The sequence below is a fragment of the Miniopterus schreibersii genome (genome assembly GCF_964146895.1).
Source record: "Miniopterus schreibersii genome assembly, chromosome: 19".
Classification (NCBI taxonomy): domain Eukaryota; kingdom Metazoa; phylum Chordata; class Mammalia; order Chiroptera; family Miniopteridae; genus Miniopterus; species Miniopterus schreibersii.
In genome coordinates, this window is record NC_138119.1 from 10,460,145 (window position 1) to 10,485,371 (window position 25,227).

General features: G+C 41.6%; 1 protein-coding gene across 1 annotated transcript in view; it reads left to right on the forward strand.

Moving 5' to 3' along the window:
* SPAG17 (sperm associated antigen 17) overlaps positions 1 to 25,227 on the forward strand; it is a 116,456-nt gene that overhangs the window by 54,698 nt on the left and 36,531 nt on the right. The window contains exons 13-25 of the mRNA XM_081121308.1: positions 299 to 449; positions 2,040 to 2,267; positions 2,364 to 2,582; positions 5,931 to 5,992; positions 6,562 to 6,675; positions 11,440 to 11,594; positions 13,783 to 13,964; positions 15,345 to 15,451; positions 16,360 to 16,605; positions 17,541 to 17,652; positions 18,560 to 18,721; positions 19,744 to 19,857; positions 23,873 to 24,048. Of these exons, the coding sequence (XP_080977434.1) occupies positions 299 to 449; positions 2,040 to 2,267; positions 2,364 to 2,582; positions 5,931 to 5,992; positions 6,562 to 6,675; positions 11,440 to 11,594; positions 13,783 to 13,964; positions 15,345 to 15,451; positions 16,360 to 16,605; positions 17,541 to 17,652; positions 18,560 to 18,721; positions 19,744 to 19,857; positions 23,873 to 24,048 (2,028 nt within the window). The remainder of the gene's footprint in view (positions 1 to 298; positions 450 to 2,039; positions 2,268 to 2,363; positions 2,583 to 5,930; positions 5,993 to 6,561; positions 6,676 to 11,439; positions 11,595 to 13,782; positions 13,965 to 15,344; positions 15,452 to 16,359; positions 16,606 to 17,540; positions 17,653 to 18,559; positions 18,722 to 19,743; positions 19,858 to 23,872; positions 24,049 to 25,227) is intronic.

Sequence of the window (25,227 nt, forward strand, 5' to 3'; positions counted from 1 at the left end):
AAACTAGTGGAGGCCAGAAAAGACTCAGAAGGGAGAGATGAGTACATGTGAGACTTTGGCAGTTTGTTACTGTGGATGAAGAATCTGTCATTTCTATGCGCCAGGAACCTCTGGCAAAGTGAGAACTAGCTTTTTTGACCCTCAGCAAAATACCAATAGTTTGTCTTCCCCAATTACCAGTGATTTCCCCTGTTCCCAAATAATGAGAGGGGAGGTATTATGTTTTGCTTTCTCCATATGCATGAGGCGCTTGGCAGCTTACTCTAATGTCTTCTGTCATGCTGCTCTTTGTCATCAGGACCAAAAGGATATCGACCCGGTTCGAATAGAGCGGGAGATGCAGTCCAAGTTGCCACTGTGGGAATTCCTCGAATTCCCTCTGCCCCCACCATGGAACAGCACAAGACGTCTAGCTGCAATTCACGAGCTCATGCACTTTTGTACAAATGGTGAGTACATTGCTTTGTCTTAGCTTAAACTCGTTCCTTTAGGGTCATCTGTGCCTCTTAAGATTATGCCCAAAAGCACTTTGATTGTTGAAAGGCCTGTTAGAGGCTGAGGGTGGGGATTTAGATTGACTACAATTTTCTCATCTTGAATCATGTTGTTAGCAATACGATGCTTAACCTTCTTCAATTTGCTGCACCAGGTTTTCTCTCTACTGTGTTTCCATAACAAGAATGATCTTCTTTTCTCCTGCTCCCTGCCCCCAACGCCATATCCCCTCACTGACGTCACTGGAGATGGTGTGGTAATCCCTGTCCTAGCTGGGAGGATAGCTGGGTGAGAGAGCCTCCTGTCTCTGTGGTGCTGAGAGTGTTGATTCCAGTGAACCTCCTCTCATGACAGGAAGGGCCATTTTATGCTCTTAGAGGACAGTGGAAAAGAGGGCTCATTAAGAATACCTAAAATCTGCCCTGGCTGATGTGGCTCAGTTAGTTGGGCACTGTCCTCTGCACCAAAAGGTTGCCGGTTTGATTCCCTGTCAGGGCACATGCCTAGGTTGTGGACTCGATCCCCAGTAGGGGGCTATAGTGCAGGAGGCAGCCGATCCATGTGTCTTTCCCTCTCCCTTCCTCTCTCTCTAAAAAATCAATAAAAATATGAAGAAAAAGAATACCTAAAATCAGCTTCCCATTGCAGAGTTTGCTGGAATTCTTTGTTATAGACAGTCATGCCCCAAAACAAATTCCGCTTCCACTAAGGCAGTGTGCAGATATAGCCCTCCTGGTGAGAAGGGGTAGGAAATTACCTAGCAATCCCTGTGTGACAAGAAAAGAGAATAGCATGTGCAGATCCTCCCTTCTCTAACTCTACACAAATTACGAAATATTTTTATATAGATTTACATGATTAGGTGTTAATACCTACCTCCCACCTTAGATTTCTGAAGTGCAAGAACCAAATCTTTTCTTTGAGTCTCAGGCACCTATGAGAAAGCCTAATACATAGAAAACAAGAATGAATGAGCGAACGAGTGAGTGGCTGGATAGATACCCTTGTGTGTAAGAGAATAAATATGCAAATGAACAGAGCCCACTGAAAGCTGATGGCCTTTGAAGTGCATTAGGGAAAGGGCAGCACCTGTTCAGGTGCCTGGAAGGAGGCCTCTTCTGAATCGCCGTGAAGAAGAAATCCTACTGGATGTAACAGCATGTTAGACACAAGGGAGTGAATTTTCAATTACAATGGCAGCAAGGGTGCTTTTGCTTAAAAAGGTGAATTTTAAGCATATTCAACCAATACAGTACCCTGGAAAGTCCGTGCGAATTAATCTGGACACCTAATATTTATTAAGCTCTGAGGCAATTGGGGAGAGTCATCTTGATAAACTGTATGCTGATTATGCGGCTTTCATATCATTAGGTACCTTCGATGTTGGTTGTAGAATTGTGAGCCCGTGTTAGATAGGTCAACACCCTTCATGGTGTGACTCTCTTGTTACTCTGGTGAACAGATCCCCTGGCTGTCCCTCTGTCTGCCATGTACCATATGGTAATAAGAGCATTCCTAGCAGCATATGGCCTGCTTTCTTACAGAACCTTTGAGCTGGAATGAAGTAGAAAGAGCCTTCAAAGTGTTTACTTTTGAGAGCCTAAAACTCTCTGAGGTTGATGAAGAAGGGAAATTAATGCATTCTGGAAAAATGTATGGGACAGATTCTGAGGTGTTCAACATACCATGGGACAACCCTGCCAGATTTGCTAAACAAATAAGGCAACAGTACATCGCAAAAATGAGCACCCAAGAGGCCAAACACGAAGCAGGTACATTGCATGGAGGGAATGAAAGACATTCTTGGCATTTTGTGGTTGTTAGTTTTTGTACTATAGTAGCTCATGAATCCTCTTTACACTGATTAGATGCTGAAACCAAAGACAGAGTTTTATTTATTAATCAGAATTGGCCAACATCTGTGCAAGATAGTGAGACCAATAAAGAACCTTCAGATCCTAGTCAACCTGATGCTGACAATATGAAGCATTCTGATCCAAATAATGAGAAACTCTTAGGCCCTGAGAGCAGAGAGCTGTCAGAGCAGGAGACCAGCTTGGAGACTCAGCAACAATCTGAATCTTTGGGTAAGTAAGCGTGTGTGTAGACACTATTAAGGATGTATAAGCCAAAAAAGTGATTCAAGATGCATTATTTAAATTCCTCTCTATTTCAGTTGAAAAACTGTTTAATATCTAAATTATTTGGGTAATTAAACTGTTACTGAGTGTTGTCATTCAGGAAATCCTCTTTATTTCAACCCTTGGTTTTCAAAATATCCTAAAGCCTCTTAGTCCATTCTTACCTTAGTAGATAATAGTGCATTTTTAATTACTTAAAAATGTAATTATGAGTTATATTATTATAACTTAATTTTAAATATAATCAGAACTAATATATATTATCCTAGCTCACAAAAAATTAAGCCAAATAGGTTAACAAGTGGTGTTATAGCATTAGTGCATATTATGGGAAAAGACACGGATGACAGATAAGTCACTTTGAATTAATATGGAGCCAGAAGAAGCCAGGAGCGATGTAAGACCTGAGGGTTTTCCTTTGTTTTTTGTTTTGTTTTGCTTTTGCCTTTTTTCCTTTGGAGAGACTGATACACGGTTTTTCCTCAGGCAACTTTTGCCACCTGGTGGTCAAACCACATACATTGGCACTCTGGGTCCTGGTGGAAAGTAGATAGTTATGACAACTTCCTAAATGATCAGGGCTGAAAATTACCAGCGTCTCCTGGAGGTTGAGCAGTCCTGAGAGCTAAAGCCATGACTTGGAAGGGATTCTGCATGGCCTGTGTTGGCCCACCTCAAGGAGGTGTTCCGTTTGAATGGGGGAGGGCAGTGGAAGCCCAGTGCCTCACTGTGGCTATTGTGTATGAGAGGAGTTTTTTGTTGTGATTTTGCATTTCCCCCTTAACTATGAACTACACTTCTAAAACAGCCACTTTCAATCTTTTCAAACAAAGCAGAAATTGTTCATGTATTTCTTGCACAGCCATCTTAGCATCAAATACATATAAAAGCCTTCTCCTGGACATGAAGGTCTGAATATTTGTGCTTTTCCTAACCAAACACTGGATTTCCATCTGAGACTGTTTTTGAACTTGACAGGGCCTATTGGATATTTATGAAAAACTGAGAGTTGATAACCGTGAGGCTATAGGTTTAGATGTGCCCTTTATGCTTGTTGGGTGTTTTTTTAATAAAGTAACTGCTTTGCAGAGGGATCTTGTTATCTCTAAAGTAAAACAGATTAGGAAAGCTGTTTTTCAAAGGCATGAGAACGCATCCATTTCCAGATGTGTCAAAAACTACTGAATCACACTGTCAAAGGGTTACGCGGTTGAAGGCAGAAATCAGAAAGAAAGAAAAAATGGTATTTGCTCTGCTGTTAAATACAGAGTTCAGATTAGTTTGTGGATGTTCGTTCCTTTGACAAAATAACTGATGCACAAGTTTTTAGAACATATTTTCTAAACTGGAGACTTTTTCTGCTGGATCCTTAAACACAGAAGGGAGTATCAAATCTCCCGGAAATCTGGCAGACCACAGAATAGAATAATTTTTATTCCACAGATTTCATATCAATTGCTTCAAGGACACATGGGACATCATGGTCTATTTAGAGTTATAGTTGGCCTGACTTTTCTCTTGAGTGGATGTATTTAAATAAATACTGAATTGACTTTATAGTTTTACTCTAAATCAAAATGGAACATTCACGCTGTCACCTGCAGCAGCCCAAGGCAAAATGGAACTAGAAGTGAAAATGTAAGCAGTTATGCTCCTAAAAGAAAGAAGAACATTGTCCCTTTCTCGTTAGACATGATTAACTGCTCCCCTGGAAGCCCAGGGATGGTTCTCTTTGCCACAAATCTTATGCTTACCCCAAAATAAACTTTTTTGTAGGGTTTCTTCCACATTTCTGCTCTTTCTACACACATTCCCAGTTTCAAAATATGATGAAAATTCCCCCTTCAATTACATACACACACACACACACACACACATATTTACTGAGTTCCTACCATATGCTGGTGCTCGGGGTACAGTGAGGGGAATGTGACAAAGCTGTCCTCCAGGAATTCATGCTGGGGATGGAGAGACAGACATAAACAAATAGTATCAGGCAGCGATAAATCCCATGATTAAAATTAAAGCAGAGTATGAGGCAGAAGGCTTTTGAGGAGGTAACAATATGAATGAAGTAAGAGTTTGAAACACATGAATATTTCAGAGCGAAGCATGTGAGATGGAGAAAAACAAGGGCAAAGCCTCAAGACACAGCGAGCAGGCTGGTGAGTCTGGAGTGGGATGAGCAGGGGAGAGTGCAGGGAGGTGCATTTGGGGAGAGAGGCTGGAGCCCTTTCGTATGTTACTTTATAGGTATTAATTTTCTATTCTAAGGGTGATAAAAAGGCAGGTTGGCTCATGATTCAGCAGCACCACAAGTATCTTCCAAGATTCATCCCCTACTCCATTACTTTGGTCAGATTTGGAATATGCTATATACTGTATCTATTTCTCTATTAGAGATACACAATCACAAGAGCATATTGCAAATTCTGAGGTGTACTCAGTAAAGATGCTTGTTTATCCATGTTAAACTAATTGATCATGGACCTCCTCTTTCTATGTAACATTGTTAACTTTAGGAATTATGAAAGCCTGGTGATGCAAAATCAGCAACGTGAATCTGTTCTCTCTCTGCATTCACATGGCTGTTTGCTCCACAGCCAAGGATCATAGTGTGCCTGACTCATGTTGGTCCGTGGTATGGTTCCGTGGAGTCCAGCTACCCATTCATTTAACTAACTTTTGTTAAACTCTATACATCTACAGATGCTCCTTAAATGCTTTTAGATTAATAAATGATTAATGAATGGAAGAAGAGCATTGCAGGATGGTGAAACCATACCATTTTCTCACCAGAGTGCATTTATCTGGTTGTTCTCTTTTCCATACATCCCCTGCCCCGACCTAGTCTGTTACTCCTGAGATATGACCCACAGAATTTTGAAAAGGCTTTGTGATCCTTTTGATCTTTTGTGATCCTCTGGCAGCATGACAAGACAGACAGTGTGTACTAAACAGTTGATACCATTTAATTAATAAACATTTGCAACTCGTCAAGGTAAAGGTACATAGTTGTGAGTGGTGCAGTCTGAAGTCAGCATCTCTGATATGATTTAGGAATGTATATATAGGAAACTGGGTTCTTTTCAAAGGGATTAGTATCACTTTTCTAGATAGACACTGATTTAGAGTTATTGACACAAACACCTTTTTGGAGGCATGAAACATGCCTTTCAGGAATTACCTTTTCAGCACAGAAACATACATCATCTGGGCAACAAAAAGGCACAGCACTGACAAGGCAAGAACAAAGCCCAAACCCAACTGGATGTTGGTGTCTTTGATTTACAGAGCAGACCACGAACAGTGAGATCAAAGATGAAGCAGTCACAAAGCCCGACTCTCTTGAAAAGGTAAGAAATTGCTTTCCTAAAAGTGTAGAGACAAGTAAGATCATCGAAGAAAAACGTGACCCAGAATAAAAAACATTTAAAAAAAAAAGATGCTTGGCAAGAGAATGCAGATGCCAGAGAAGGAGGAAGATTATTCAGAAACCCCCAGACCAGCTCCAGCCGGAGAGAAAGGAGTTAATTTCACTCGTCCGATTAAGCAAAACTTCCAAGCTCCATGCTCCTCTCTAGACAATGTGGCTTGGCAACCTCACAAACACCTGCTGGCCATACAGCCCTGTAGAACCAATACTGTCTTGAAGTGAGTTCAGAAAACCTGCCTGTAATTGCTAACAGGACTCAGAAGAGTATAACCTAACAATAAAAATATTTAGATTATGTTGCCTATAAAAAAAAAGTCAAAGGCATACTCTTTCTGGCAGCAGGTCTCCTAAAATGTTGCCATATGGATTTATGCATATGCAGATTTCCCCAATTAAATGAAGTTCATGCCAGTTAGCTGATGAAGTCCAAGAGGGCTCCATTTGGACTTACACGTAGTAAAGTTGAAATTGTATTGTGTGATTTTTCAGAAACCCAAGAAGATGACTGTGGAAGCCGAGTTAGAGGACATACAGAAAACACAGCAGCGCAGCCTAACGGACTGGAGTTTTACTGAGCATTTTAAACCAAAAGTTGTGCTGCAGGTATTAATGGGCTGTGAGTTGGAGAGGTCGTGGTGTGATTCAGAACAGTTCACTCCTAAGTCACTCTCAGGCCTAGTGTGGATCAATATTCCCATTTACTTCAGCTATAAAATGAGTTATCCTCACATCAAGCTACACATGCCCAGAGAATCTCCAAAATAGTTTAAAATGTACTTTCCAAAAGGATGTTTTCATAAAATCTTTTAAGAAAAAGAGAAATGTATGTGACTGCTGCACATATTTTCTTAAAAAAATGTAAGGTGTTATTGGGAAGCAACCTCGTTTTTCCCCCCATATTGCCTGTCAGTTTTGTTCAGTTTTTGTAAAATGTCAGACTATTTTCTGATGCAGTTAAGCCAATGGAACCAGCCATAACTAACACTTATTGGGCACCTACCATATGCTAGACAATGGTTAATATGTATTTTAGTTCATTTAAGCCTCTCAATAATTCTATGAAGTAGAAACTATGTAAATGGTAGGAAGCTGAGGCAGCTTGACCAGTAGTAACTTGTCCAAGGTCACGTGGCTGGTAAGTGAGAGAAGCAGGGTATGGACCCAAGAAATCAGGCCCTTGCACTTGTGCCCTTAACCTCTATATTAACAAGTAATCCTAAAACGAACTCCTTTTGTTGCTTTTACATTTTGTGCAAAAAACTGTACTCTTTGTTGTTTTGTTTTTTAATTTCAATTTTACTTTTCTCAAAGTTTTATACCCACATGTTTAAAGCCAGAAAGTTCTATAAAGAGTCCTATGAAAAATAGCAGCTCCCTCCCACCTCCACATCTACATTCCCAGATGTAAAAACCTTCAAGCTATTTACCTTTTTCTTTTGTTACTTAAATTCAGTTATCTCTAAATAACAAGTATATTTTGTTTAGTTTTAGGCATTACCACCAACTGACTCCTTGTTGAGAAAACAGCTCTGCCCACCCTCATCCAACACACACACACACACCACTCACACCAGCACTTCTCCTTGTCATTCTCTGACACTGTTAACTATAATTTTGGTTTGGGTCTATATTCAATATTTACTTTATTTCAATTGTATAATTGTTACTCATATGTAGTGTTGTATGATTACATTTCCTTTTCTGACACAATTTCTATTTTTCCTGGAGTTCATTCCCCATTTGTTTCATTTGTGTGTTTATTATACGTTTATCACTACTCATCCCCAAGCCCTCTACCAAAGAGTAAACCTCCTTTTAATACATTAAACGCCTAACAAGTGTTCTATCAATTTTATCATCTAAGCAATATCTCTGCCATATGCCCTGAACTCCCGCTTGCCCTCTGGGCCTGCTGCACAGCTGTGGTCTGGGGAGCTCCCTTTACTGGATCATCCCGGCCCTCCTTTGCCTCTCTTTCCAGTTAGATACTCTGTTTCCTGAATCCTAAGTCGTCTTCTCTCTTGACTTACTCTCCTTTTGTAGGGGACCACCTCTTCCGGTGGCTTCTTGAATTAAGATAGATAGCAGGTAAATTATTGAGGCATTGGATGTTTGAAGACGTCTTAATTCTACCCTTACATTTGACTGACAGTTTAGCTTTATGTAAAATGCTAAGTTAAAAAGCATTTTCCCTCAAAAACTTTGAAGGCATTCCTCAATGGTCTTCCAGCTACCTGGGTTCTCCTTGAAAACAATCAGTGAAATTCTGAGTCCTGATCAGTTGTTTCAGGCCACCTGTTCCTGGCCTGGAGGGTCTAAGACCGTCTCTCTGTCCCAGTGGCCTGGACTTGCTGCTGATGCTGCTCCGAGTGCTTCTAGTCCGAGCATTGCGCTGATGAGCCCAGTGCAGTCTGGACACTCCTGTCTTTATATTCTGGAAGGTGTCCTATAAACATTTCTTTGACAATCTTTTCCCTTCATTTTTTCTATCCTTTCTTCCTCTGACTACTATAATTCTGGTGTTGGACTTCCTAGACTGAACTTCCAATTTCATGAGCTTTTCCCTCCTGCTTTCCAGCACTTTGTCTTTTTGTTCTGGGCATATGGCTCAGCTTTCATTCAGTTCTTCCACTGAGTCTTCTAGCTCTGGTATCATCATTTTAATTTTCTAAAGTTCTATTTATAATTTTATATTACCTTTTTATAGTATCCTGTTCACGTTCCCTAAAACCATATCTTCTCTTATCTCCATAAGGATATTAAAGCCCTTTGAAGTCTTAGTGTTTTCTCCCTGCAGTGTCTCTTTTTTCTCAAGTTCTTTTGGGGAGTTATTTTTGGTCTCCATTTTTCATATTAGAGAGTAATATCTACTGATATCTGCCTCTTTGTTCATATTAATAACCAGACACTAAAATATGACAGGAAGTGCTGCATGAGGTCAGGGGTGAGGAGTTGTCAATAACTGAGCTTCATCACTGGTGACTTGGCTGGGTGGTTTTCTTGAGAGACCCATCAGTGTTGGTATGTTAGATCTGTTCTCTTGGGCCATTTAGATTCTCTAGGAAAAAAATCTAATTTCCTGTCTGAAAGACATAACTTGCCTATCAGGGTTTTGGGAGCTGAGTAATGGGGGGAAGGCAGTTCGTCTTCTTACCAAGTCAGTCTCTAGATCTGCATTGCCCAATGTGGTCCCCACTAGTCACATGTAGCTTCTGATACTTGAAATGTAGCAAGTTCAAATGGAGATGTGTTATAAGTATGCTATGTATGATATATCTATATATAACTATATAAATGCTATGCACACCAGATTTCAAAGACAATATAAAAAAGTAATAGATCTCATTAACAGTTTTTATATTGACTATGTATTGAAATGATAATATTTTAAAATATAGCTACTTTAAAATTACATGTGGCTCACATTTGTGGCTCATCTTATTTTCTATTGAACAATGCCAAATTAGACTTTTATACAATTCCTTTTTTTTATGCGATACACTTGAAACAAGTACAAAAAAATAATGAAAGTAAACTTTAATTGAAAAATTAAAACTAAAACACACAGATAAATAAAGAAATAAACTCTCGAGCTCCACACTAGCATACCCGCCTCCAAATTCCACTGGAACTTCTGAAAGCATCTCAAAGTCGCCGTCCCACATGAAGCTCAGAATTTTCCCACCTAAGCATGTTTCTGCCCTCACCCGTCTCAGAAAAGGTCACCATCAAAGCAGAAGGCTAGGAGTCATCCTTTATTTCAGCTCTTCCTTTATCCCACGTGCGATGCAGCAGGTCGTGGGGGGTATTCCTCAAAATATGCCTGTGAGGCCCTCGCCATCCCACGGCTGCCACGCCAGCCGGCCACCAGCGTCCGCTCCGCGGCGGACCCGCCATCCTCTGCTTGTCAGCTGTCCCCTCGACTCCACCCAGAACAGCTCGGAGCTGCAGAATGACCCAGAAAACTCATCAGATGTTAGAGGACGATCTTATGTGTCTTGTTCATTTTTGTTTCCCTAGAACCTGCACAGTGCCTGGCATACAGTAGGTGTTCATTTTTATGAAAGAAATTAACTAAATTAGTTAACGAGACCAACAGTATTAATCAGAATAATAGGTAAGAGCCCAGATGTGAAAAAAGAGAGGAAAGAAATGAAAACAAAACATTATAAAATGAAAACAAACATTGATTGAGAGGAACTGTAGCTCAGAAACTTAGTCCTGTGTATCCCAGCAGCCAAAGTGAGAGTGAAAACGTAGGTCGTAGAGCTCTTTAATAGAAGGAAGGTTACATGTCAATCAGAAATAGACCTATTATTTGTTTGAGGGGGTTAAAGTCAAAAGAATTTGCCTTTCAAAAAAAGTTAAGTAATAAATAGTGCCCTGCATTAAAATTAATGCAAATATGTTCACTACATGTGTATTTTTTATAAAGGCTCTCAGAGAGCAGATGTAAAAGTTTGAATGCTGCTCCATAAAGGCACTCAGCGAGGGACGAGATTGGAGAAGTCAGTGTATTACTTCGGCTGTGCTCCCCGTGTAAAACTGACGGCAAAAGTGAAACAGTTCTCTCCCAACATAATATGCAATTCCATGCCCTTATGTCATCCAGGCAGCAGAGAGCTGAAAGCTGCCTACACCAGATTGGCATTGACAATGAAAGCAAAAAACAAACCCCCACTGCTGTCTATTTTCCTGTGGGCATCATTCCCAGGTTGATTGGCATGAAAAGGAGACAGGACAACAAGCTGCCTGCTGTGCCCCTGTCCTGGGGCTGTGATCGCAGCGCGTGCTGTGGCTAGGCCGCTTTGGAAAAGGCCAGGGTGGGAGTGAGGCAGAAACAGTATGTGTCAGAAAGACTGCTCTCCTCCTTTCTCTGTACACAGCCTGGCGCAGCAGAGAGCACTCTGTGGGGTGGACATGGTGACACTGAGAGCCAAAAGAGCTGGGAGCCCAGCCACCGGGATTTACGAACTCTGTGTCCTTGGACACATCTCTTATCTTCTCTCAGCCCCAATTTATTCTTAAAAAAACAAGGATTTAAAAAGATGATAATACCTATTTATCTGGGGTTTTTAACAGTAATAAAATGAGATGATCTATGTGAAAGCATGGAAAACGTTAAATTAATAACTGCTCAGCCTTAATGGAAAACACTTGAGCAAATGCCTCTATGTTTGGAGCCTAGTACTTGTTTTTCTTTAAGAACTCCTGAAATGCTCCAAAAAATATCTACCACTGATGCTCTCACCCTGACTAACGGTGTGGAGACAAGGGGAAAGAGAGTAGGGGACAGAGAGATGCTCTAGCAGGAGACCCTTCCCTTGGAAAAAAATGACACAACAATGCAATTATTTTTATTTTCAGGTTCTTCAAGAAGCCAGTCAGCAATACAAGTGCATAGATTCTTATTACCACACCCAAGACAACTCCTTACTTTTAGTCTTTCATAACCCAATGAGCAGGCAACGTCTGCACTGTGAACGCTGGAATGTTGCTCTTCACTCCAACGTTGGATTCAGGTAACCAAACTTCCCTGGTCTACTTAGCCACCTTAGTTTAGTTAGCTTGTTAGTTACTTACTTAGATTTTATTTCCTTAGCCTAAGCTAGGTGGTCCAGCTCAATGAATACATTTGTGTGGTAGTGTAGATTCAGTTCAGCTCACTGAGTTGAGTATCTGAAGTGTGCCAGCCTCTGTGATAAGCGCTGAAAGAAGACATCACTCCTGGCCTCCTTAAGTCTAGTGGAAATGTTACTACCTTACATTTGACTTCTTTAGACTCCAATAAAACTGCCTCTGAAAGATTCCAGGTAGGAACTACAAAACATGACATTCTGCATGCTGGTTTGGGGTAACTCCATTTGACTTGGGAAAGACTCACAGGTAGGGCAACTGAGTGACATATCAACACAGCGGTCAGGCTCCCAGCGAACTGAGACCTCTAGGAATCACTGATTTTTTTCTTCCAAGCTCCTTAGTTATTTCTTTACTATCTTGAAACTTTGCTCTGTCTTTTCATTAATAACAAGGGCATTTCATTGTATTTTTAATACTGTTTAATCTATACCCAGTATTTATTATTTGTATAGCAGTGTCTTAGTCAGAAGGGCTACAGAAAGACATAGAGAATGGGCATAGAGAATAGCTAGGGAAACAGGTGGTGTGTACACATACACAAGAACATACCTTCTGAAGTCATAAAATTATTTTTTCACTAAGGCACATAGTAGGTGGACCAAGCTAGTATCTTGAACTATTAATCTGAGTCTTTCTATGCTTTGTTTTTTATTGCCAATAATAATACTTTTCTAATCTTTTTTTGCTGACTGGGACTTCCAATGTAATTTTGAGAAGGGATCCTTGTGTTGTTCCAGGTTTTTAATATTTAACTGTTAAATATATACTTTTGCTGTAGGATTTATGTTAGTGTCGTCCCCCTCCCCCACCCGCTACTACTTATGTGAGTTCTTAATCACAAATTGTAAGTCATATCAAATGATTTTTTGTATCAATTTAGGTATTAAGATTTTTTTCCTTTAATCTATGAACATGCTAAATTTCATTAATAGGTATTCTAGTGTTCAACCAACCCTGTATTCCCATGAGCAGTGTAGTTTGTTCTTTATGTTATCTGTTTAATAAATTGCTGTGTCTGCTTTGCTAATGTATTGTTTAGAACATTTGCATCTGTATTTGTGGGCAAGATTCTGCTATAATCTTCCCTTCTTCAAATGTTCTTGTCTGGTCTGGGGATTGAGATTATTTTAGCCTTATAAATTATCTGGGGGGAGTTCTCCCTTTTTATCTCTATTTTTTGATTTTCTGAAAGAGTTTGTGCAAGACTGTGATATACGTTCCTTTGGTGTTTGGTAGAACTTGCAGATAAAAATATCTGACCCTAGGGCCCTGGGACTGGGTAGCTCCATTGGTGAGAGCATAGTCCCAATATGCCAAGGTCGTGGGTTCGTTCTCTGGTCAGGGCACGTATGAGAGGCAATGAATGAGTCCATAAATAAGAGAAACAACAAATCATTATCTCTCTCTCTCTCTCTGCCTTCCTCTCTATCTCTCTAAAAACAACCCATCAATAGAAAAAAGTATGCATAGCACTTAGTTAAAAATAATCAGTATAAATAGGGTGAATGGATTTGGGAACACATGTGGCCAACTCCTGGTAAGTAACAGCTCTCTGATGTGAGCACAGATGCAGGAGCAGCTTAGGGCATAGTATTGAGGATGTGAGTATTCAGAGGGCCAGTAAATTTGATAGCTAGACTGGAGTGTTTCAGTTAATCCAGCAATCAGTTAGCTGACGGTCAATTAAAAGTTTCCATAGTTCTATAAAATTTCCCTAATATGAGATTGTACCATAAAATTCACCAGCTCATGGTGTTGAGAGAGACTTTTTCTCCAAACTGTCATCAGCTCTTGGTATTATCAAACTTGTTAATCCTTGACTTGGTGGAGATATCTCATTTTTAAAATTTACATGTCTTTAATTGTGAATGAAGTTGGGAATTTTTCATATTCTGTGTATTTGCATTTGACTCCTTTGTACAAAACACATCCAAGGTGTTTCCAAGTCTGTTACATGGGCAATTTAGCATCAATTCATCTTGAAAAGTTCCCTTGCTCAGTCAGTGTCTTAAGTAGTTATTGACTTTAATAATCACTCAGCTGCCATCTGCTCTTCTTTACCTTTTTAAGGAATTTTTTGGAACTGGTTGCAAAATCCATCCAAGATTGGATCATAAAAGAAGAAGCTATATATCAGGAATCTAAAATGGCTGAGGAGCTCTCTAAGAGCAAGGCCGAGATGGAACTGAGATCTTCCTTTGGTGGCAAAGTTGTTCCTCCTAACAAAATGTTTGCTCCTAAAAAATCCAATAGTAAGTAAGCTGTTGAACATGAACATGAAGTGCAAAGACATTCTCTTATTTCTTAGTGTAACCAAAACTGAATATTTTAGGATTAAAAAGAGTTGCCCGCAAAATTGCTGTGCCTCTTCGCCTTCTCTAGAAACTAGAATAACTGCATTTCAAGTGTGATGAGGTCACACCCGAGTGGAATAGGGACCCCACGTCCTGCTAGGGCTGGGAGCTTCTGTCTATTGTACAGAGCAGGTGTGATGTTAGACTTGCTGACTATATCTCAGGTAAATTCAGAGTCAGTGTGTCTCCATTAGAATAATTATAGATTCCAAAAGTGAGGTAAAAACAAGATCTTCCTTAGAAGAGCAAACAGAAGAGTCCCAAGATGAGCCCGGGGTAGGAATCTAAAATTAAATGGGAAAGGGACTCTTGGGGGCCTGTGGCAGGGACTTGACAGGACGTTGGATCACTATCTTTGTTTCTATTGTTGGTCATTTCCATGGCTTTGATGCTGTCAGAAGAAGGGAGAAGAGGGTGACAAAGAGGAAAGAACCTCGATTTAAAAAGTGAAGCACTGAGGAAATTCATCTGGGAAGTAAGGGAACTTCACCGGGTCTGCTCAAAGAGAGTGGGCTCCAAGTTAATGAAACTCATTATTGCTAACAGCCCAAGTTGACAGGTTTCTTATCAAAAAGCAAAGCTATATAATTTCCAGCGTTTCTGCAACCTCATTAATTACCAGAGGAATTTGTGCTTGGTTTGATTCTAAAATAAAACTTAGCAAACCAAGCTGATGATGAATCACTCACGGTCCCCCAAAATGGTTCTCCAATATAACCCATCCGTCAGCTGGGCCTTCCTCCTGATGGGGGCTCAGCAGGAGAACACTAAGTGTAATAGCAGGGTAATGGATGGCACTATATAAAAAAGAAATGTAGGGCCACCCCCTCTGGGTGCCTAAGGAAATCCAGAAAGTGGCCAGTTTGGGGTTGGAAACATCTGGTAGGTACTGCATTCGGGCAGAGCCCTCTCAAGTCAGGAAAGATGTAAACCTTCCAAACAGAATGACTGCAGATGGCAAGAGGAGGCTTCAGTATGGAGAGAAATTTAGATTTGTCCTGTGCGGTCCTAGGATTAACCGGTTAAAGCTCTGGGGGGAGAGAGTCCATTTCAATAAAAGCTTTAAATTCTCAACATTCTGCGCTGGAATTGGCCGCCTCCTGGTCGGCGAGCTCCGCAGGCCATGGGGAGCCCGCGCGGAGGGGGCGAGGGAATTCGGGGTGAGCGAGCAGGGGTGACTTGGTAGCCTTTGCTCGCCCCTGCAGCCTGGACATTCGGCCCTTCTCTGAAACTTTACTTTAGGGAATTACTAAGAAGTTGAATTTTCTCTGGTCACAGGAATGAGCAAAACAGAGCTAACAGATCAAGAAAAAGACAAAGAAAAGGAACAGGAGAAAGACAAAGAGAAGGACAAGATGCCTTTCGTCTTAGAAGGTTCTCTGAAGGTACAAGGACAGAAAAAAATGACACTGGGTCGTCACAGATCCAGAAAGTTGTGGTGACAGCTTGTGTGGCCTAAGAGGAAGTGATCTGCTCAACATTCAGAAATAATCGAACCTGTAACGAAAGGACAGCCTGCCCACCGGCTGCCTCCCCTGCCAGACCATGAGCCTGGAAGGGAAGCTTGTCCTTCATTTTCATGTAAACAGAACCCAGGGCAGCGCCTTGTTCAGATGTGTCACACTCTCTGCTTCTGTGGCAGCTGTCTGTTTTGTTTGCATATTTTCAATTGGAATTTTTAGTTATAAAAGTAATATATGCTTTTTACAATAAAGCAAAGCTATCCTGGCCCTCCTAGACCCCAGAAATGGGAAAGATTAACGACTTTGTGTTTTCTGTGCTCGTACAGCTGCATGCACAGGTAGAAAGAGGGTTTTCATTTGCTGGGTTTGGGTTTAGATTTGGTATGGTTTTTCACTCTGCTATATGCTTTCTTGTTCTTAGTAACATATCATGAATATTACTTTCAGACAATATGTAGAGATCTTATTTTCATAGCAATATGTTAGTCTATAATTTAGATGTACTTGAATTTATGAAATAATTCCCTTATTAGTAAGTACCATTTATGTTTCTATATAGAACTATTTAACTTTTATGTAGTCAAATCAATCATTTTGGGCCAAAATTTAACAGACACAATAACACATTTTGGCAAACACATGCAGTAACGTGAATTCTCATGCAGCACTGGGCGAGAGAAAGGGAATCGAGGGTGACCCCAAGGTTTCTCGTTCAGCACTTAGCTTTGTCAGATGCCACCTAGGAAAACCATATTGTGCATTCTCCCAAGTGGACCTGAATGGGGTACAATTGCTTTTAAAATCCTGCTGCAATTTCTGATGGTTCACAGGCCTGGAAAGAAGAGCAAGATCGGTTAGCAGAAGAGGAGCGCTTGAAGGAAGAGAAGAAAGCAGAAAAGAAGAGCAAGGATGGCGGCAGGAAGAAAGGCAAAGAGAAGGCAGAGAAAGAAGAGAGCAGGGTCTTAAAGAAGAAATCCGTTTTCAAGGAGAAATCCAAAGAGCAGATAAAGCTCCTTGATATTCCAGAGACGGCAACCCTTCCGGAGCCAGAGCCTGAGCCTGAGATCGTTTACCCGGTAAAGGCAATTTTCTGATAAGCTTTATTGGGTCATTAAGAATCACTTGGTGGGGAAAATGCAGCTTCTGCGGCAACAGGAGGCTCCCAGTCTTTACTACCCCTGCAAAGGCCTTGAGCTGCTTCTAGTGCGTGACCTCAGACCCGCAGTCCACCCTGATACCTGGGACCTCCTTTGTAGTCTCCAGGATAGGACACCCTCTGGCCAGTTTTTCTTGAGTGCCATGAAGCTAGGTTACTAAGGACAGTAAAGATGGAAATTTGACACAAAAGCACTTTTAGGTTTCTGTAAATGAGCAACTGACGGGTCAGAGGTTGGCCTTATCTAGATGACAGGACTTGACCTTTGGTTGCCTCTCTGTAGGCACCATGTTTTTTGCTCATTAGTTTTTATAAAACCTCCCTTTGCCAATCTGTCCCTCAAGCAGTTTTAGGAGTAAAAGTCATGGGGGGGGGATGGGAGTGGGAGGGGAGATGGAAAGAGATATAAGCAGCCCTTGTCCTTTCTAGCTAACAGTGACTTGGCACTGAGTTAGCAACACTTAGTCAAAACTGTCTTTAATATTTTCATGTGTTAAAGTGGAAATACCACCCAATGAATCAGTTTCTGTTCACTTTAAACAGAAAACTCAGCCAATGAAAGAGAAATTGATTTCTTCTTGCACCGCCCTGGCGATGCAATGGTTTGATTTTCACTGGGTTATGAGAGTGCTCCAGTGAACAGAATTTAAAATCATGGACCACCTTTAATTCTGCCTGTCATTGTAACATGACAGGAGGTGCTAAAGGTCATGTGGGTGCTGGCCTCTGAGTCTACAGTGACAGACAAATCATTCAGCACAAATTAAGTGTATAGCAACTTTCATTGGTTCAGCTGTTGAGTTCATTTTTGTCGATAGCAGTTCCACACTCAGAGCATGATGTTTTCTCTTTTAGTTCCGTGGATACAATATGGGAGATATACCCATCCAGGTCTCGGGAACAGATTATTACCTGTATCCTTCAGATGGAGGACAGATTGAAGTAGAAAAGACAACATTTGAAAAAGGTACATTTTGAAAGCAGCTGGTTAATGGCTGGGAAGCTGTTGGCCCGTTTCAGGTCAGCTTGGTCCCTGTGCTCCTGAGCGTGATAAGTGAGAGTGGTCATGTGCCCAGGCCATTCAGCATTTCCAGACTCACGTTCTTCTGTTGTAACTGACTGTGAGGCACAAGCCGCCTGAGAGGTTAGCTGGCACACACAAGTAGAAAGTTCCAGTTAAAATATTTAAATACTTCTATGCCATTGGGAAATAGTATAGTAGTAACTGCAGTAAACAAATAGTTAATAATATTAATTACAACACAGTGTTATCCCAGAAGCCAAGCACATACTGTTAGTTTAGAGCACATTTCTTCCTTCCCTCCTTCCCTCCTTCCCTCCTTCCCTCCTTCCCTCCTTCCCTCCTTCCCTCCTTCCCTCCTTCCCTCCTTCCCTCCTTCCCTCCTTCCCTCCTTCCCTCCTTCCCTCCTTCCCTCCTTCCCTCCTTCCCTCCTTCCTTCCTTCCTTCCTTCCTTCCTTCCTTCCTTCCTTCCTTCCTTCCTCCTAGTGACTATCAATTTAAGGAGGAGATCATTGCACACGTTAGATGCGATTCCCTACGTGAAATCGTGACACGAGTGGAAGCATCATTAGAGAGTAGCTGCCACTATCGAATAAAGGATCACACCAATGACTGTTAAACCGAGAAGGCCTGTCCTGACCTGGTGGCTCATTTGGTTAGAGCGTCCTCCTGTGCAACAGAAGGTTGTGGGTCGATCCCCGGCCCGGGCACATACCTGGGCTGCGGGTCGATCCCTGGCCCAGGCACACACAGGAGGCAGCGAGCGGGGCTCCTCTCTCCCTCCAATAAAGCCGCGCCCCCGGAGCTTCCCGGGCATCACCAGCCCACCTCCCATCTCCTCGCCCCTCCCCAGGCTCCACTTTCATCAAAGTGAAGGTGAGAAAGGACAAGCACAACTTCATAATTCACTTAAGAGACCCGAAGAAAACTGCAAACAAGGAGAAAGCAGCGGCCTCCTCCTCCTCTTCAGAAGACGAGGGAGGGGACAGCGCGCGCTGGCCCTCGGCCGAGCCAGGTGAGCGGAGTCCCCGTGGGACAGGGCCTGTCGCCCTGGCCGCGCTCGGTCCCTAAGGCGATGCAGCGCTGACTCACCGGCCCACCGCGGGCTGCTCGCTCGCCTGCGCTCTGGGCGCCAGCTTTTGGTGGCAGTTGTCGCACAGCCTTCCTCGCCTGGCACCCTTATCTAGAAACACTGAGCTGCGGCGCCCGCTCTGCCTGAGTCTTGGGCGCGCTTGTCTCGGGCCCTCACTAACGGCCCGTGGGGCCTCTCTCAGTGTTCACTGCAGATGAGGGCCCCCTGTGCTTTGTTACCTCGCTCTCCCAGCCGTGTCAAATTTCCCAGGCTGCAGGGACAAGAGAAAAATCCTAAGTTTGGCCATGAGAGCCTCTCCCTGCCTGTAGGCGAGGCTTCCAAGTGGATGGCCATTGACTCTACACCACGACTCTCGCTGAAAATACCCTTTAACATCTCCAGGCAGCACCCGATGGGGACAGTCACTGCTTCTTGTCCAACGTGATGTGGGTTGTACCTGAAAAAGGAGATGAGTTCATTAATAAAATATTTTGGACTCAAGTTAGTAATAAGAACCATAACTAAATCTTGCTAATAAATTTAGTTATGATCACAGTATTTTTTCAAACTCAAGAACACAATGTTTGACAGGTTAGAATGTACCCAGGAATTTAAAACACAAAGTTTTAAATTGTTTTTATTGATATAAAATATATGGTTTATTATAAAATAGTAGGAAATATAGGACTATTTAAAGAAGATAACAGTGGCCAGTAACTCTCCCACACCAGCAGTAACCACTATTCATAGTGCGTTTCTTCACCTTATCACGAGCATTTTCTTATTCATTAAATACTCTTTGAAAACAAGCTTTTTAAATGATTTCCTATTAAGTCGTTGGTATATATATCATAAGTTACTTGGTTGTATTCACGTTTTTGCATATTTAGCTGACTTTCACTGCGTTTTGCTTACATTTCTTTTTAATAGAAGGGAAATGTCCTTGACTCACTTTTGTCTTTCAGAAGACTCAAATGCACAGAGTAAAGCTGTCAGCAAGTTTGGGTCTTTTTCTGCCACTTTGGAAAATGGAATCTGCCTCTCAATAAGTTACTACGGATCTAGTGGGAACGTGCCAGGTGAAACAGATACAGCAGAAAGGATGAGTGTCCCCTGACCAAGGGCGTCCTCCCATCCTCAGTCCGCTCACTAGTTGATAAACACGTTCTGGTTTAATGCCCTCGTTTCCTGAAGGGTGGGAGTATGTGTGTGTGTGTGTGTTCAGATATGTGTGTGTATGTACAGTACACACATATGCATATGTGATCTTTCGCACATAGAAAATAATGGTATATCGAAACAGCATTTATCATAGAGAATCTTATAATCAATGGACATATAAGATCATATATACACACGTATATATCCCAGTTATCTTTGTTAACTAGCCTGTGAAAATAAGTCTGTTAGTTGGTGCCAAAGGAAGCATGATTTGCCAAGGAATCCTCTTGATTTTCTACAGGATAATATTTTTATGAACCCTGCGATTATAGAACTCCTCAGTGTGCTTCAGAACACTAGTCTTAAAGGAGCCATTCATTGGACATCCTGAAGGATTTCTTTACCCTACTTTTAATAAACAAATTCTCCAACTGGAAGCTATTTCCTTACAAACCACAAAATAATATGTCACTTTACCAAGAACTAATTAGGAAATCTTGTGGGTTCCCATGCATTTTACAGGGATCTAACCACAACAGAATTTTCAAAAGCTTTACAAAATCAAAAGGTAATCCCTATGCTATGTAGCCCTAAAACTGTGTGGATCGTGGTGAGTTAATGACCTGCCTTACTCTGGGCTTCCATTTCTGCAGAGACACATTCCCATGGATGTTTATAACCCAGTGTCTAACCTTATGCCAAATATTGTAATATCTAGTGAGTTAGAGAGCCCATTAAATGTGTTAGTATTTTTGTTTTGTTTGGGGTTATGTTTTTGAATTTTGTATTTGATTTCTTTGTAAACTGACACTTGGAGAAGTCATTTGGTGCCTAACATTATGTATAAATTCATTATCACCCACAGTCTCTAAAAAATCCTGTCCCCTCTGAACATAGGTTATCGTTATTCTAGGTTAAAGCATTTACATTCTACTCTCTATCAACTATGTTGCTGCTGTTTCCTAGTTTTCTTTTATTTATTTATGTATCTTTATTGTTCAAAGTATTAGAGGTGTCCTCTTTTTCCCCACTGACTCCTCGTCCGGCACCTGCCCTCCCAGGCCTTCACTGCACTATTGTCTGTGCCCGTGGGTTGTGCATAGATGCATAGAAGTTCTTTGGTTAATCTTGATTTACTCTTTAAGTTAATAGGTAATTATTCCATTTAAAACAAATGTTGCTAATTTCAGGTTATAGGTACTGCATTTGAAAATATTTATAGTATGGGTAATAAGTAATGTTTTACTCCCTGTGCAGTAAAAAAAGTTGAAGGCATTTGTTTTTGTAAAAAATATATTATAAATTCTGTAAGGATGCATATAATACTAATATTTGAGAACTTTTACCTGCTAATGGCTAAACAAATTTTCAGTTCAATTCCCCCCCTTAATTGGTAGGTACAGTTCTCCAGAGCCTGCCCATCTTACCTAACTGAGAGTTTATGCCATTGATCAGTAATCCCCCGTTTACGGCTCCCCGCAACCCCTGGCCACCCCCACTGCACTCTGATGGAATTGGGCTATTTTAGATGCCATATAAGTAGGATCATGCAATATTTGTGTTTCTCTGACTGGTTTATTTCACTCAGCGTAGTGTCCTCAAGGATCATCCGTGTTGCCACATATTGTGGAATTTTCTTCTTTTTAAAAACTGAACCCTATGTATATACCACATTTTATTTACCCAGTCATCTGTCGATGGACATTTAGGTGGTCTTCACATCTTGGCTGCCCTGTTCTTTTTGTGCCTGTTAGTTCCTCGAATGACCTCTGCTTTCTCTCACCTATCACACACCAGCGCATGCTGTGCCACTTGCTCAGAACACTTTCTCCTGCTACATACACCGCCACTTTCAACAATCAAACTCCCTCCCACGCTTCAGGTCTCAGCGAACAGGGTACTTGCTCTGAGAAGTGCTGCATAGATCAAGCAGCAGGAGCAGGCGGACTGGGTTTTTGGAGGTGAGTGAGAGTTGCATGGGCAGAGAATCAAAGGCAGGGAATTCTAGAAGCCAGGAATGGTGTGTACGAAGCTCGGTGGGATAAGAGCACGACACCTTCATGGAAAGGCTGGCTATGCAGCACAGCCAAGTGTAGGCTGGATGGAGGCGTTTGTGTTAGATCACCTGCTTCTGGGTTCCCATGGTGCTGTACTTCTCCTGATGCAGACTTAACTCTCGACACTGTACCCAAGGGTTTCTTCACCTGAACTGCTCATTGCAAGTTCCTGATAGTTTCATTCATCGTTGGCTACCCAACTTTTGGTACATAGTACTCGGTACTCAGTAAATATTTACCCAGACAAAGCAACAAGGAAAGGAATCCTAGACAGAACCATTTGTGTAAATACTCAGTTGTGTAAACACTTGGCATCTCTACAGAACAGTGAAAAGCCGAGTGTGGCTGGAGTGGAGGGAGGTGAGCATTGTATGCTGGATGAGTCGTGAGGCAGAGGTCTTTAAGTAAATGGATGGAAGTCACATGATCAGATTTTATTTCAGGGACATAATTTTAGTGACAGTTTGGAAAGCACACTGAAGTGGTGGTATTGGAGGTGCCATGATGCCAGTTAGGAATCTACTGCAAAAAATTAAGTAGAAGAAAATGAGAATCTGAGCTAAGGTGCTAGGGTTAGATAGGAGAGGCATGATTTGAGAGGAATTTCTGAGGGCTTGGTGACCATGGATGTATAGGGTGAGTCAAAAGAAGAAAATGCGAATAATCTCAGTGTCTAACTTGGGAAATAAGGTGTGTTATTGGTCATGGCATTGACTGAGAGTGAGAAATTAAGAGGGATGCCCAGCTTGGGAGAGGAGAGTTTGAAATGTGTCCAGGGGGAGATGTCTAAAAGCAGTTGGATATAAGGATCTGGGGCTAAGAAAAGAAAGGTCATGTCTTGAGATGTAAACGTTGGAGTCATCAGCATGTAGATGACAGTTGGAGCCCCAGTCCTGAAGAAGATCACTCAGACCTAATTTATCTCATAAAGGTACTCACTCCAGGCTGAGCATTACAACCAGATGGGATGTTTCACAGATATAAATGCCTGGGCCTCATTCCCGGAGAGTCTGATCCAGTAGGTCAAAGTGGGGACCTGAGCACTGGCTGTTATGTTTTGTTCCATGAGTAATTATCGCAGGCAGCCAGAGGTGGGGACATCTGTTGTGTAAGGGTAAGGACAGAACCCCTAGACGGAGCAACATTTAACAGATTGGCAAGAGGAAGAACCAGTAAAGGAGACTAAGGAAGAAACTGACCAGAGAGGGAAAGGAGGTCCGGGGGGAGTGTCAGCCTGGAACCCAGACGATAGAGGTCAAGGTGTGGAGAGGGCTCGGGGGCTCCCGGCGTCACTGCCCCGCAGATCAGCTCTCCCTTCAGAATCTGACAGTTCTTTAACCTCAAATAAAATCAGTGTTCTGCAAGAAAACTTGTTTTATCATCTCAGCTAGAAATTGTCTTTTCTGAATTTCCTTGTTTGGATCCCTTATTATGTTCCTATTTAATATGTCCTTGTGTTGAAGCTTTTGGAGTACACATCTTTATTTTGACTATTTTGGCTTTGTAAGGTCTTTTGTATTTTTTATTATTTCCCACTGCTCCAAATATTTTGTATATAAGACTCTCTCATTAAATATGTCTCAATTAAATGGAGAGATGGTTACTACTCTATCATTAGGAGTTTACAGCATAGATGGGAAAGCAAGAACATGTGAAATAATGACTCCATCAAATATATCGTTGTATTAAGGACCTCAAATATTTTATCTACAATCCTGATTTTCAAATCAACTATGTTATGCCTGAAATCTATCCAACTGATAAATCATATTTGGCAAGGTAAAACTTGTTGCCAACTTGTATAAATGCACGAGATGTGAATTTTATTTAACAAACATCGAGCATGAGTGTCTAATGTCCTCGTTTTCCCCTGCAGAGGAGAAGGACCCTAAGTTGGAAGCGATGTTGAATATCCCCTCAGCGCTGCTTCCAACAGTAATTCCTGTTATAGTGCCTGTTCCTCAGGCCAAAGGAAAGGGGAAAGCCAAAGGCAAAGAGAAACCCAAAGAGTCTCTTAAGGAAGAGGAGCACCCGAAAGAAGAGGAAAAAAAGGTGAGGGCCTGGCCACGATTCTAACGTGTGCTCTGCCCCGGCGTCAGCACTTTAAAAATCATGCGCTCCGTCAGCAGTGCTATCTTGGGGTGCACCTTCTATTGTGCAGATGCATTAACACCCTGGGAGTTTCCATTTTGAATGGACAAGAGGAGGTTTGCACAGAGGAGTTGAATCCCCATGAGGAGACATGGTGTCATGCACAGACTGTCTCAGGCCACTCATTCTACACTCGGAAGACGAGTTCAACCTGATTCTTGGGTGTCTTTTGCTTTCGGTTGGTCAAGTTCTACCATTTCTTATTTTAAATAATTTATTTAGCTCTATTAAGATAAATAATTGGAAGAGGAGAATGTTTAAATAGTGGAAACATTTCCATTTCCATTCATCAGCCTTGGACTTAGGTATTGATGTGCCACACACGCACATGCGCACGCACACACACGCACTCTTTACCTCTAACCATTTTCCTAGTAGGAAAATATGGGTAAAAAGAGGTTCCAAAAAAGGGAAAGGAGGAAATCACTGATCAAATCTTCACTCTTTGGTATTTACTACTCCAGTTGTGTGGTTTATACAATGTGCAAATACCAAGCTTATTAGAGGAAGGAAATGTGTTAAAAGGTGATCGGGGACCTGGATTTCCGACCCTGGCCCTTTAAAAGGCATGCAGTCCGAATGGTACTTAGCCTCTTCTCCATGCTCACATAGCTATACTAGGTGAGTCTTCTCAAGCTAGGGCATGTGACGCTTGGTAGGTAAAATGTGCAAGTGTTAAACAGAATAACCCCAGGTGATTCATTAATTTGGCTGAAAGCAATTTGGTAATAAACCAATTGGTTCACCGGACATTTTTTAAATTGACAGTAATAGAAGGGTGGGGATAGTGACGGTTTTGGGTGTGGTGATAAGTTCCTCATGGCAGGTTCCTATCGGGGAACATTGTTGTTCATTTTACAGAATTTTTAAGGTTTTCCCTCTTAATTTTGCTTTGTGTTTTCAATTGATTTCCAGCTAACCATTCAGATTTTATTCTGTGTTAGTAACAAAGACAGAACAACCTAAATGACCAATAATAAAAGACTAGTTAGAATAAACTGAAGGCCCAGCAATGGGAGGCCAGTTGGAATGATTTCAGTGGCTAACGAAAGAGAGCCAAGTAGAAAGACTGAAATGGTT